The 11,438-nt window shown below is 48.0% G+C and overlaps 1 protein-coding gene across 6 annotated transcripts in view; it reads right to left on the bottom strand.

The window, feature by feature from the left end:
- Positions 1-541: 541 nt before the first annotated feature.
- Positions 542-11,438, bottom strand: part of EPHB2 (EPH receptor B2) — a 92,930-nt gene continuing 82,033 nt past the window's right edge. For 4 of the 6 annotated variants that reach the window (XM_009289118.1, XM_009289132.1, XM_009289126.1 and 1 more), the window contains 4 exons: positions 9,334-9,483; positions 5,384-5,577; positions 4,378-4,533; positions 1,234-1,342 (listed from right to left, as the gene is read on the bottom strand). In XM_009289118.1, the coding sequence (XP_009287393.1) occupies positions 1,234-1,342; positions 4,378-4,533; positions 5,384-5,577; positions 9,334-9,483 (609 nt within the window). Of the gene's footprint in view, positions 1,343-4,377; positions 4,534-5,383; positions 5,578-9,333; positions 9,484-11,438 lie in introns of all 6 variants that reach the window. The other 2 variants (XM_009289104.1, XM_009289111.1) reach the window with 2 other exon arrangements.

The raw sequence follows: 11,438 nt of genomic DNA, 5'->3' as shown, positions 1-11,438 counted from the left end.
GGCGAACAACTGGAAACCCAACAGTTAGAAACATCTGTCAGGCCATGACAAATTGCAAAATAACAAACAAGCAAACGGGAGGAAATGTGCATATAAAAAAAATTTTCTCCTGGCATATTGTCAATAAACTGCAATTTTTCCTTCCACAGGGAAGGGTTTTAAGTTCTTGAATGATATGATGCTTGGAGATGTCATTTCTTTTTCATTAAAAAAACCCCCAACCAACCAAAAATTTCCAACCCCAAACTCACAAACTGGTGTTAACAAAACAAGGTAAAAGGACAAATCTCCCAACAATGACAACCGAAAAATAAAGGTACACGTCAGCATTTGTAATCAAAAACTACTACATACTGTACTTGGGAAGTCTTCTGGGAAAAGATCATTGGCATCTAGTGAGGACATCACTAAAAGTCTTGTGCATATGATATGTATGAGACAATGATGCCATCGGAGGGTGGATGGACGGACCCTTAGGAAACTGCCACTCACAAAACTGTTCCATGACAAGAGAAAATAAGAGATGTAAAAAGGATTGGTTTTCCCCATCCCCACCCCCCAAGCGTTACAGATTCCTTCTCTTTTGTCGGAAACAGCCTCTTCTAGTCTCAGTTTATTTGTTTTAAAAAAAAAAAGTCTTCAGCTTTTGAAGAAGTCCATCAATTTCTGAGATGCACTTGGTTCCACAGCACCGAAGAGCTTCAGCTCTCTCTCCACTTTGATTTGCTAACAGGGGCTTTCAGGAAGGACTGCTGGCTGCAGGACATTCCCAGAGCCGCCATCCCACATGAGAAAGAGAAGTGCTTCTCGTGACCTTTCTTTGCATTCATCTTCTTGAAAAAGTCTCATTGCTCCAGAGGTGTCTGGACCCAGCTGCAGCAGCCTTGTGCAAGAGGAAATACATGAAGCTGCTCTTTTCTCTTCCTTTGGAGACTCCCATTGGTCGTGGAGCCCTTTTCAAGAATGCAATTGCTTTATTATTATTTAAAAATATTTCATAGGTTTTTTTCCAAAATAGTTGTCTTTTTTTGTTCCCTTTTTCCATTGTTTAAATTCTAGAAGCTTTTGGAGACTTCTCATTATTGATGACAGGGCGTTTCTTCCTGTTGCCATGAACCTCAGAGCAGCTGCCTGTCTCTGGTCCATGCAGAACACTCAAGAACTGGAGCTCAGACATACGGGGGCAAAGGGGAGCAGGGCCTCAAGGAAGAGGAGTAGGAGGACACGTAGCTATCAAACCTCCACAGACTGAATTTGGTTCATCTGTGCTCTCATCACCTGGATACTGTTCAGAATTTTCTTCTGGTGTCCTGCTAAAGTGACCCCAACTCGCAGAATGTCCCTTTGGGAGGAAAAGAAACAAACACTGCATAAATACCAGAAGACATTTTCTCACAGCAGAACAAGCCCGTATATGAGCGTGGTGTGTAGGGGGCTGAAGTCTCCACAGATTTATTCCATAAACGCAACAAATGCATGCAAACCTGGTGAAACCTCTACTCTTTCTCTTTGACTCTTCCTGGCTTATCTTCCCAATCTTTGCGTTTGCTACCTACCTGCAGCACCCCCAGAGTACTGGAATCCTCAATAGAGAGTGTGAAACCAAATACCACAGGCTCTGCTCACTGCTTGTAAGTGAATTTGCCTTAGGTTTTCTACCCCTGCATCGTTTTGTTTCTTTCTTTGCATGTTTGGATTCTCTCTCTCATTTTGTGACAGAGTAACCCATTTTTTCCATCCCTGGAGATATATGAACAGAATTTGCTACGCCCTCATCGGTATGAATCTCACTCCCCCTGTGCAGATCATGGCTGTTCTTGCTACTTTTGCTTTGATCTGATGAGGCCATGAAGTGATAAACTTTTGCTAGTTATCCTCTTTGCTAAATCACGACAATCTATTTTTTGCATTGCTTCTATTTTTTATAGATATTAGGCATCTGGGAAAAATAAAGGTCATGCCAAGAGCATGAGTGTGACTGTGTGTTGGTCCTATCTGTAATCACTCCAGCTGAGTTTGCTACTCATCTCCCTCTTGGTGGATAAATCTCAGTCATGAATTCTTCTGATCAGGGAACAGATGCCATTCATGAGACGTGACCAATACCTGACTGTAAGGATTTTCAGTTGCCTTTTCTCCTTCCTTGAGTGTTGGGAACAGACTTTTAAGAGGAAGTGTGGCAAAACCCTTGCCTGGTTTAGAGTGGAAGTCAATGGGCAAAGAAAGGTAAACAGGAGCTCCAAGGAAAGGTGGAAAAAAAATCCTCTAGCACAAGTGGCACATGAGCCTGTATGTTTGCTTTAGAGCTTGCTTTAGACCTTGTCTTTTTGGTCAAACAAAAGGAGCATGAAAAAGGAAAGATGGGCATGAGGCTATGCCACAGATTTACACATTCTGGCTGGTGGTAACTGACTGGAGACCACCATCAGAGCATGCTTCAGCCCATGCCCTCTGAGATAGGTGTGAGAGTGAACATCCAAAGCACAGCTTTGCTGCTGCCCAGACTCCTGCTCAACAAAGCAATGGAAACCCGCTAGCACACTACACAACTCTGGCACCCAGGATGGTGTGCTTCACAGTGACTGTTTTTCTTACTGCAAGGGCTTTCCATTCCCTTCTCTGCCCCAGCCAGATGTGCTGAGCTAGGGAATTTTCCTCCTTGGACGGTTTGGCACTTTGACTTTTGCTTTTGTTCTGCTTGGGAACAAAACCCAAAGTTTTCACTATTGTCTGTAAACCAGAATAAGACTGTGGCCCTGCACAGCCCTCTGCTTCCTAAGCTTTCTGCTCTGGGCATAGAACCTTTGGTGGCCCAGGTGTCCCAGCCTGCAGAGAAACCAGTGAGAAACCTTTCAAGTAGGTCAGTGTTGAAATCATGTGGATCTGGTGAACTGAAGCAGTCTTCAGTAAACATTTACACTTTGCTGGCTATCCAAATTTGAAGAAAACAGTGTCTCATGGCAATTCAGCTCCACTTACATGATTATCTACTTCTGCAAAGACCAGCGAATATTAGAAGGTGGTTTCAAGTAATGTTGCAGCATGATTTCCCAGGGAAAAAGGACCTAGACTGTCCTTCTCTCTATTATTATGTCCAGCCACGCAGGTGAGAAATGTGGAAGGGAGGTTTGTCAAAACTGGTGGGGACATGAGCTGAGGATACCCTTGTGATTGTGAAGGCACTCTGAGAGGACTTGGAAGATATTGTGAGGGACATGGTAAGGAACTGGGAAAAGTGGCATTTAAGGGACACTGAGCATGTCCGTGAAAACCAGACTTCATTAGCTGGACTGCCTGCAGAACTGTTTGCTGTTACATATACTGCAAATAGCACAACCTAGGCAGGGTTGGGTTGTGGTGCAGGTGTGATGTCCCAGTTTGGTCAAAGTTCTTCTTCCCTATACTTCAGGTTTTATGGACCCTCTTTCTGTTGTATGAACACAGCCTATAGTGTGCCAAAATCATCCCCAGGGCCTTGGGGTTGTACCACAGATGTACTGAAACAGTCAGAATTGCCATGTGAATTTCCTGGCAACAAATAAGAACAAAAAGCCAGAAAAGGTCAAGTTGGGCTGTTCACGTGAATAGATTCTGATTCATTGGTAGATTTAATGTGTGGAATTAGGCACCAAATCCAAAAACCTTCCTGGTTACCAGGCACAGAGACATCATAGCACTTACAGATGGCTTTAATGCTTGGCGCTTTCTTAGGCAGGGTTTCTAAAGCTAACTGCAACCAACCACAAATCTTTCACCAGAGGCATCAAAGCCCCAGCTAGCCCCAAGGGATTTCAAAAACCACCACGAATGGATTTCAGCTGCCTGCCTTCTCTGAAGAACTTGCTAAGATTTTGCCACTGAGGGATGTTTTTAGTGGATGCAGGACAATACAGAACAAACTTGAAACCATCTGGACTTTCAGAGGCCTTTCTTAGGCAGAAATTTGTTTGCAGCGTGCTTATCTCCATCGCCAATAAGCCATACATCCAAGAGGACTGCAGAGTCTAAAAGTGCTCTCGAGTGGCTGGAGAATTGCCTGATGCTGGCCTGAAATCTCCATTTGTTCCATGTTGGGGTTTTGGAGACCCTTGGGGGGGGGGTTGTTTTCACAGTGAGGACATGCAGCATGACAGCGTGGAAATGAATTCTGCAGATACGGAGCATCAGACAGACACACAGTCTGGAGACAAGACAGAGCCTGCAGAACAGAGTAGTTCTGCAGAAACTGAATAGACTAAAAGTGAGTCCACAAAGCAACACGTTCTATAAAAGTAAAACTACATCATGTAAAAATAAAAACTAATTTAATAACGACCAATTGCTGTTAAACTACTGACACTTTTCCTTGGCTTTGGGACTAGAAGCCTGGGCACTTACTCTACAGTCATCTGAGATACTACATCAAAGGTGGTGAAGCCAGCACTGGCAAAGCTCTCCTTGTACTGGCTCATCTTGATGGCATCCAGCCATTCATCCACAGTGTTGAAGCTGGTATAATCCGGGATTGTGCGGTCAAGTAGGGGGAGGTTCATCCTGAAACACAGAAATAGGGAATGAGCAGAACAAACAGCAGCAAGCACTTGTATTTCTGCACTCTCCATCAGCTGGAGGGACCTGGACCAGCATCATTCACAGTGCCTGCACCGTACCGTTAAGAAGTACCACCCAGAAAACACTCTATTCAACTGAGGGAAGGATTGTGTAGAGCATCAGAGAAGTCTTTCTGGATCAATTCATACAGGAGAGGTAGGAGCCATCAAAGATGACGGGATGCAGCTCTAAAATCCTGGCTGCACAAGCGTAGAAAGTACATTCTCATAATGGGGCCAGTGCTTCCCACAAGATGGTGTATCCCCACCCTGTCCAGGGAAACATCATACTGTTTGACAAGGCTTTATTTGCCTCCACTGCATGCACAATTGGACTATGAAAGCAACCATACCCATCCAGCAATCATGTGTACATGAAACCAAGATGCTCCTCTAACTGTACAGAGTACACTATCCAACTCAATGAGCTGTCTGTGTTTACCAGATCTAACCTGTCCAAGAAGAACCCACTGCATGCACAATTGGACTATGAAAGCAACCATACCCATCCAGCAATCATGTGTACATGAAACCAAGATGCTCCTCTAACTGTACAGAGTACACTATCCAACTCAATGAGCTGTCTGTGTTTACCAGATCTATGTCCAAGGAGAAGGACCAGAGTGACCTTGACATCTTTTAATGCCCTTCCTATAAAGGACCAAACAACACAGGCCAAGCTGCCTCTAAAATAGCTAGCCTAGAGAGATGCAAGGATGGTGCCCACCAGGACACAAAGGACAGCAGATCTGCAAATAGGAGCCAAAGGACAAGAGGAAGACAAAGATACATACCCAGAGGAAAGAGGTGCCATGGCTTTCAGGCTGTTAGGATTTCGGATCATTTTATCTAAGGTGTTGACAATTTGCCCGAATTTGGGTCTGTGGTTTCGATCCTTCTGCCAACAGTCAAGCATTAGCTGGTGCAGGGCATTTGGACAATCCATAGGCGGTGGCAGCCGATAGTCCTGCTCGATAGCATTTATCACCTGCAAGAGGAGAAAAAGAGATCAATACAGTGGCAATAAAACCTATTTAATTCATAATGTTCCTTTTCATGGATCCTGAGGGTGAATGGCACGGCCAACCATACTGCAGCGAGGATGCTCTACCTACACTTACTGCTGCCTATCATCTCAGTCACCGATTCTCGTAGCAATGCACTACTCTCTAACTCCCAGCCCTCTGCATGTCATGTCGTCCTGTGAGGTGATGCCAGCCTTGCTGAGCCGACATGCAGCCTTGCTCACTACTTGTGATGAGCCATGCCCATCAGCCTCCTAATCTGAGGAAAGAGAGCATCCCCACTACCTTGACAAGGATGTGTGAGCCTGCAGTCAGAGAGAAAGGTTCATGTTTTCGGACAGGTACACAGCACAACCTAACAGCTCACTGGGAGGAGAACATCCCCATCCAGCGAAGGGTCTGCTCGTGAGTTACAGACAGGGGAAGCTGCCCCTGTGTTTTCCTTCCTCCAGCGGTGCTTTCTACTCCTGCCAACAACCCAGCCCTTCCAGGTGACAGGGTCATGCCACGGGACAGGGCTGGGTGCGCTGAGCCAGCAGTAAGAGCTGCATCTCCCCACAGTCCTGTGCACATGCAAACTGAAACCCACAGGGGGGAGGACCAAGACCTTGGTCAGCAGAGCCAGACACAGGAGAACTTTGCTACAGCATGCAGAGAAGGGTTGCAGCACACCTTGCCTAAGCCACGCTGCAGCTCTGTGGGCCAATGCAAGAAGGCTTTGGCTGCTGCCTGTTTGGTCTCTCCTTACTGCACCACACGACCTGGGAAAATGCCTGGTCTTGCAATGTTCAGTGGAAATAGCACATGCACAAGGCGGACCCCATCTCTCTGTCACTCTGCACCTGTAGCCCTCCATCCTCTCCTGGGTAATCAAGGAGGATGGAGCTGCACAGCTTCTTCCAGGGGCGTATGTTCCTCTGACAGAGGCATGTGACAAGCAGGCTTCTCCTACCTTCTTGGCCTTATGCATCTTATGGTCATACACAGAGCAGCGGCAATGAAAGGTGAGCAGAAGGAGCCATGGACACTAGAAACAGGCTTGTGCATGGCAACAAAAAACAGAAGTGAGGATAAAAAACAGAACTGAGGATACTGCAGTAACTGAAATCAGGAGTGGCATTTTGAAATGACCAATTCTCCACAGAGATGATAAAAAAGGGGAGGGAGATTGACAGAACCTCCTTCAGGGATCCAGAGGAAGGACCTCGATGTCTCTGGTTATTCTCGCCATGTGATCAAGGCTGCCATGGCTTTGTCCAGCCATGTCTTACATAACTCCAAGGACAGAAATCTGTCTGGTGGGCTACCCCAGGGCGATACCACCCTCTGGGGAAGGACTAGCCATACCCATACAGCAGCATGATGAATACATTATTGAGCAGGAAGGCCGCATAGAGAAAATCGAGGATACTGTAGTTGGGATTGGGAAAGCAGCAGGGAAGAGTTGGTAGAGAGGTGACACCGGAGGTGCTGTGGCAGTAGAAGGCTGCTGCTCCAAGGGAGGGTCGGTGGCAGAGCCATGACAAGCAATCCAGGGTGTGAGGTGGGGCATCTGGCAGGGATTAAGACGGACTGTGGCTTCAGGCAGAGAATGGACTGGGAGGGTGCTCCAGACACTGATACGTGTGGCCAAGGTGCTGGGCAGGCTGACCTGCGACAGATGGGGGCTGGCACTGCTGCTGCTAAAATGTGCCAGATGAAAAAAGTCCTCCCTCCCCTCTGCCCCCCTGCCTGGACATGACAGTGCCCCACTGGGCCTGTGAAGGTCTGACCTGAGGCACCGCTGGTGTGCTTTGTGCAGCTCTTGGCTCCTGTTCAGGGATTCTCCCAAGAGGTGCAAGCTGTCCCCTCTCCCAGCTCTCTGGATGGCAGATCCATCCGAGACAGAAGGGAGGGGAAGAATGGGGGGAGCAGGGCTGGGGAGGGTCGTCACACAAGCATCAGGCACTCGTCTCCGGCATGGCCCAAACAGTTTCCCGACAAGCCACCCGCCTTGCTGCCAGCAGACGCATCCAATGAGGTGGCACAGGCTGCACTCTCCGTCTCCTCTCCCCCCGCAGCCTCCCCAGGCGCTCACACCCCAGGGTCAGGAGGCTAATCTGCAGCGAATATCCATCACGCGCTCATTCACAGGGAGGACCAGCTGCAGTTAAGTGGTGACAGCTTCTGGGGCGCAATGTCCTGCGGCAGAAGGGGAAGAAGAGGCTGGGGACAGGCGTCGTGCAGCAGGCCGTGCCGAGGAGACGGGCACGGGCTCTGCCATCCCCGCCGGCTGAATCAATGCTGCTGCTGCAGCACAGGGCTTGTGGCAGGATAAACCATTGAGGGAAGAGGTCCAGGGGAGGAGGACAAGGGAGGGGGATGGCAGAGGCCTACGCATACTGAGGGATGCCGAGGCAGGGAGAAGGGCAGTCACACCTGGCTGCAGGAAATGCTTGATACTGCAGGTGATAACGAAGCCTTAACGGGAAGGGAATTGTCCTTTCTGAGAAGTGTCTTGATTTGCCATCGGGGTGGGAGGAGTTGCGGGAGTCAGGTGGGAGCTTTGCTCTCACTCTCTCCCTGTAAGGCAGGGTTTTTTCAGGACCCCACAGGATGATGGAGATGGAGGTGGCAGCCTGAAGGCTTCCAATGGACTGCTCAGAGGCAGCTCTGAAACAAGCTGGAAGCCAGGCAGATGCTGTAACATGCAGGTTTGCAAGACCCAGACTTGCAGCAGAGGGGAAGCAAGCCTTCTGCACACCAAGGGTCTACCCAGGACCTTGGTGTTAGATCCTGAGGGTTCATGAGGCGAAGACCGCATGAAGGAGGGCAGGTCTTCAAAGAGACAATGTTACAAGAGACCTTGTAATGGTCTGGACACACCAAATGGGTCTTCTGGACACACATGTGCAGGTGTAGCACTCTGCATGGCACTCATTGCCACTGGACGGATGGGCTTTGACCACACAGGTATCAGGTCAAGAGAAACAGGGAGAATGGCATTGCTATGGTGAAGGTGCGGACTATAGCCACAGGTCATCCTTGCATGGAGGCAAGGACTCACGGAAACTGCCTGGGTCCCAGGGAGCAAGGAGTGCACATAACAGTTCCACCTGAATTAGAGAAGAGTCATAAAGTATTTAAAATTAAGCATGTTCTGAAATACCTTCTGGTTTTGGCTTCTAGTTGTGTACAAGTTGCTTGGCTTCTTACACATCACAGTCCAAGCTTGCCATGGGAGACTTAATGACCATCTAGCAGAAGATGTCCTTGACCATGGCAGGGGGGTTGGACTAGATGATCTTTAAAGGTCCCTTCCAACCCAAAGCATTCTATGACTCCGTAACACTTTCACCAAATGCCTGTGGTCTCCTGCAGATGAAGATCTGCCTGCTGCTCCAGGAGCTCTCAGGTCAGTGGCAGCACTTCGTTTTCCACCCACCTTCTCCCTTTCCTCCTGGGCATCTGTCTACCACTGCTGAGGGTGCTCACATTAACCCTGTCCTACTGCAGTGGGTGTTGTACAATCCCTAACCTCTGCCACAGCAGCACAATGGGACCAGAACAAAAGCCAAAGTTATCCGCATTACTTCTTCCAAAGGTGTTGACCTTGGACACATCTCCCATGACAGAGAAGGCTCCGGACATGCCACAGGCTGGATCTAGCCGTAGCCATGCTTTGGCCTTGCAATGCTCCCAATTTCAGTGTTTCTGCTCCTTGTTTCTTAACAACTCACATCTTGATTGGTCATATCCCAGTAAGGCCGCTCGCCATACGACATCACCTCCCACATGACTATTCCGTAGCTCCACACATCACTGGCCGATGTGAATTTTCGGTACTGAATTGCCTCAGGTGCTGTCCACCGTATTGGGATCTTCCCACCCTGCAGGAAAAAAAACAGAGAGGATGGTAACAGAAAGAGCAAGAATAAGTGAAAAAGATGAGTGTCCAAAATATTTGCCTCCAATATGCTGGTAAAATCCTACAAGGAAGGGACCGCAGGACTATCCCTAACACTAGATCAGGGTGGCGGTGGCTTGTGTAGCCAAGTCCGGGAAACCTTCAAGGATGATGATTCCTCCCATTTGTCTGGTGACCTGTCCCAGGGCTGCACCACCCTCTTGGGGAAGAAGCTTTTCCTGTTATTCACCTTGAACTTCCCAAGCCACGGTTTTGTCTATTGCCCCTTATTATATCATCTGGTACCACTGCAAAGAGTTTGGCTCTGTCTTCTTCGTAACTGCCCTTCTAGTACTGCAGGTCACTTGTAGGTGTCCCCTCAACCTCCTCTTCATCATATTAAACAAGCCCAGCTCCTTTCACCTGCCTACTGCTATAGCAATCTTTGGCATGACAAAATACCCATTGTGCTAGTAAGGTCTTTTGTAGAAAAATGAATGGCTATGAATGTAGAAAAATCCAAACCGATCCCCTTTGAATCTCCCGACATCCTTTTGCTGTCACCTAGCTATTTCCAGAGCAGAATAAAAGGAATTAGAACACCATCCTCTTCTGCTTTCTACATCTGTTCACCCTTTGAAGTCAGTGATATATCATCCTCTTGAGCTGAAGTCCTCATGTGTCAGTCTGTTTGTTGATATATACATGATCCAGCAGTTTTTGATCCTGCCCGTTTCTGGAAACAGAGGCAGAGTCAACATCTTCTTTAGAATGGCATGCTTTGTCACTGGTGGGAAATGGGATGGACTGGGTGGGCACTGGGGTCTTCTGTGATCCTGCTGGGCAACAGCAGCTCTGGAGAAATCAGAAGGACTCTCCACTCTCATAGAGGAGTTATGCACAGAAGTGCACAAGAGTGGCATACACAGCACGGTGCCACAGGGATTGCAATGCCCTGCTTAAGCCCTGGCAGCCTCCTGATTTTCCACCGGAGTCTTTGGACTTGAGCCATTCACAACTCAAGGGACCTTCTGAAGGGAAAATCTTCCCCTGTGCTGGAAAATAAGCAAAATTGTCTGCGTTTTGTGCTGTGAGAAGATTAAGGAACATTATATTTTGTCACTGAATAACTACCATGTCTTATGAAGGGTCTCCTAGGACTTAATAGGACTCAGACCCTATACATGCTAGAATAATGAAAAAAACATGATGTTCCTTAATCTTCTCACAGCCACAAACCTCAGACAAAATATTTTGTTTTCCACAAGAGGGAGAGACCAAGTATTCCATACCAAACATGATGTCCTCTCCACCAGGCATACTCTTAACAAAGCTCTTGACCAGCAGTGGATTTAAAAACTGGCTAAAAAAGAAGCCCTAAAGTAGAAATTAGAGACTGAGTATATTTGGAGGATCCTCATGAGAACTCACTTCAGTGAGACCTTCCACCTCTCTGGTGATCTGACCCAGAGCTTCACCACCCTCTTGGAGAAGGAGATTTTCCTAAGGTCCAGCATGAACCTCCCAAGCCATAGCTTGTGGCTGTTGCCCATCCATGGACATGAGGTCTCTGGGATAATTATAATAAAAAACACTCATGCATCTTGGGACATTTGAGGATGGTGCATTTTGAAGAGGAAGGCTTGCCAGTGTGACACCCATCTACAAGAAGGGCCGGAAGGAGAATCTGGGGAACTACAGGCCTGTCAGCCTGACCTCGGTGCCGGGCAAGATTATGGAGCGGCTCATCTTGAGGGTGCTCGCATGAGCGGGACAACCAGGGAATCAGGCCCAGCCAGCACGGGTTCATGAAAGGCAGGTCCTGCTTGACCAACCTGATCTCCTTCTATGACCAGGTGACCCGCCTAGTGGATGAGGGAAAGGCTGTGGATGTGGTCTACCTGGACTTCAGTAAAGCCTTTGACACCGTCTCCCACA

The sequence above is a fragment of the Aptenodytes forsteri genome, unplaced genomic scaffold (assembly GCF_000699145.1).
Source record: "Aptenodytes forsteri isolate BGI_AS27 unplaced genomic scaffold, ASM69914v1 Scaffold253, whole genome shotgun sequence".
In the NCBI taxonomy this organism is placed as follows: domain Eukaryota; kingdom Metazoa; phylum Chordata; class Aves; order Sphenisciformes; family Spheniscidae; genus Aptenodytes; species Aptenodytes forsteri.
This window is presented reverse-complemented; position numbering and strand designations above follow the sequence as displayed.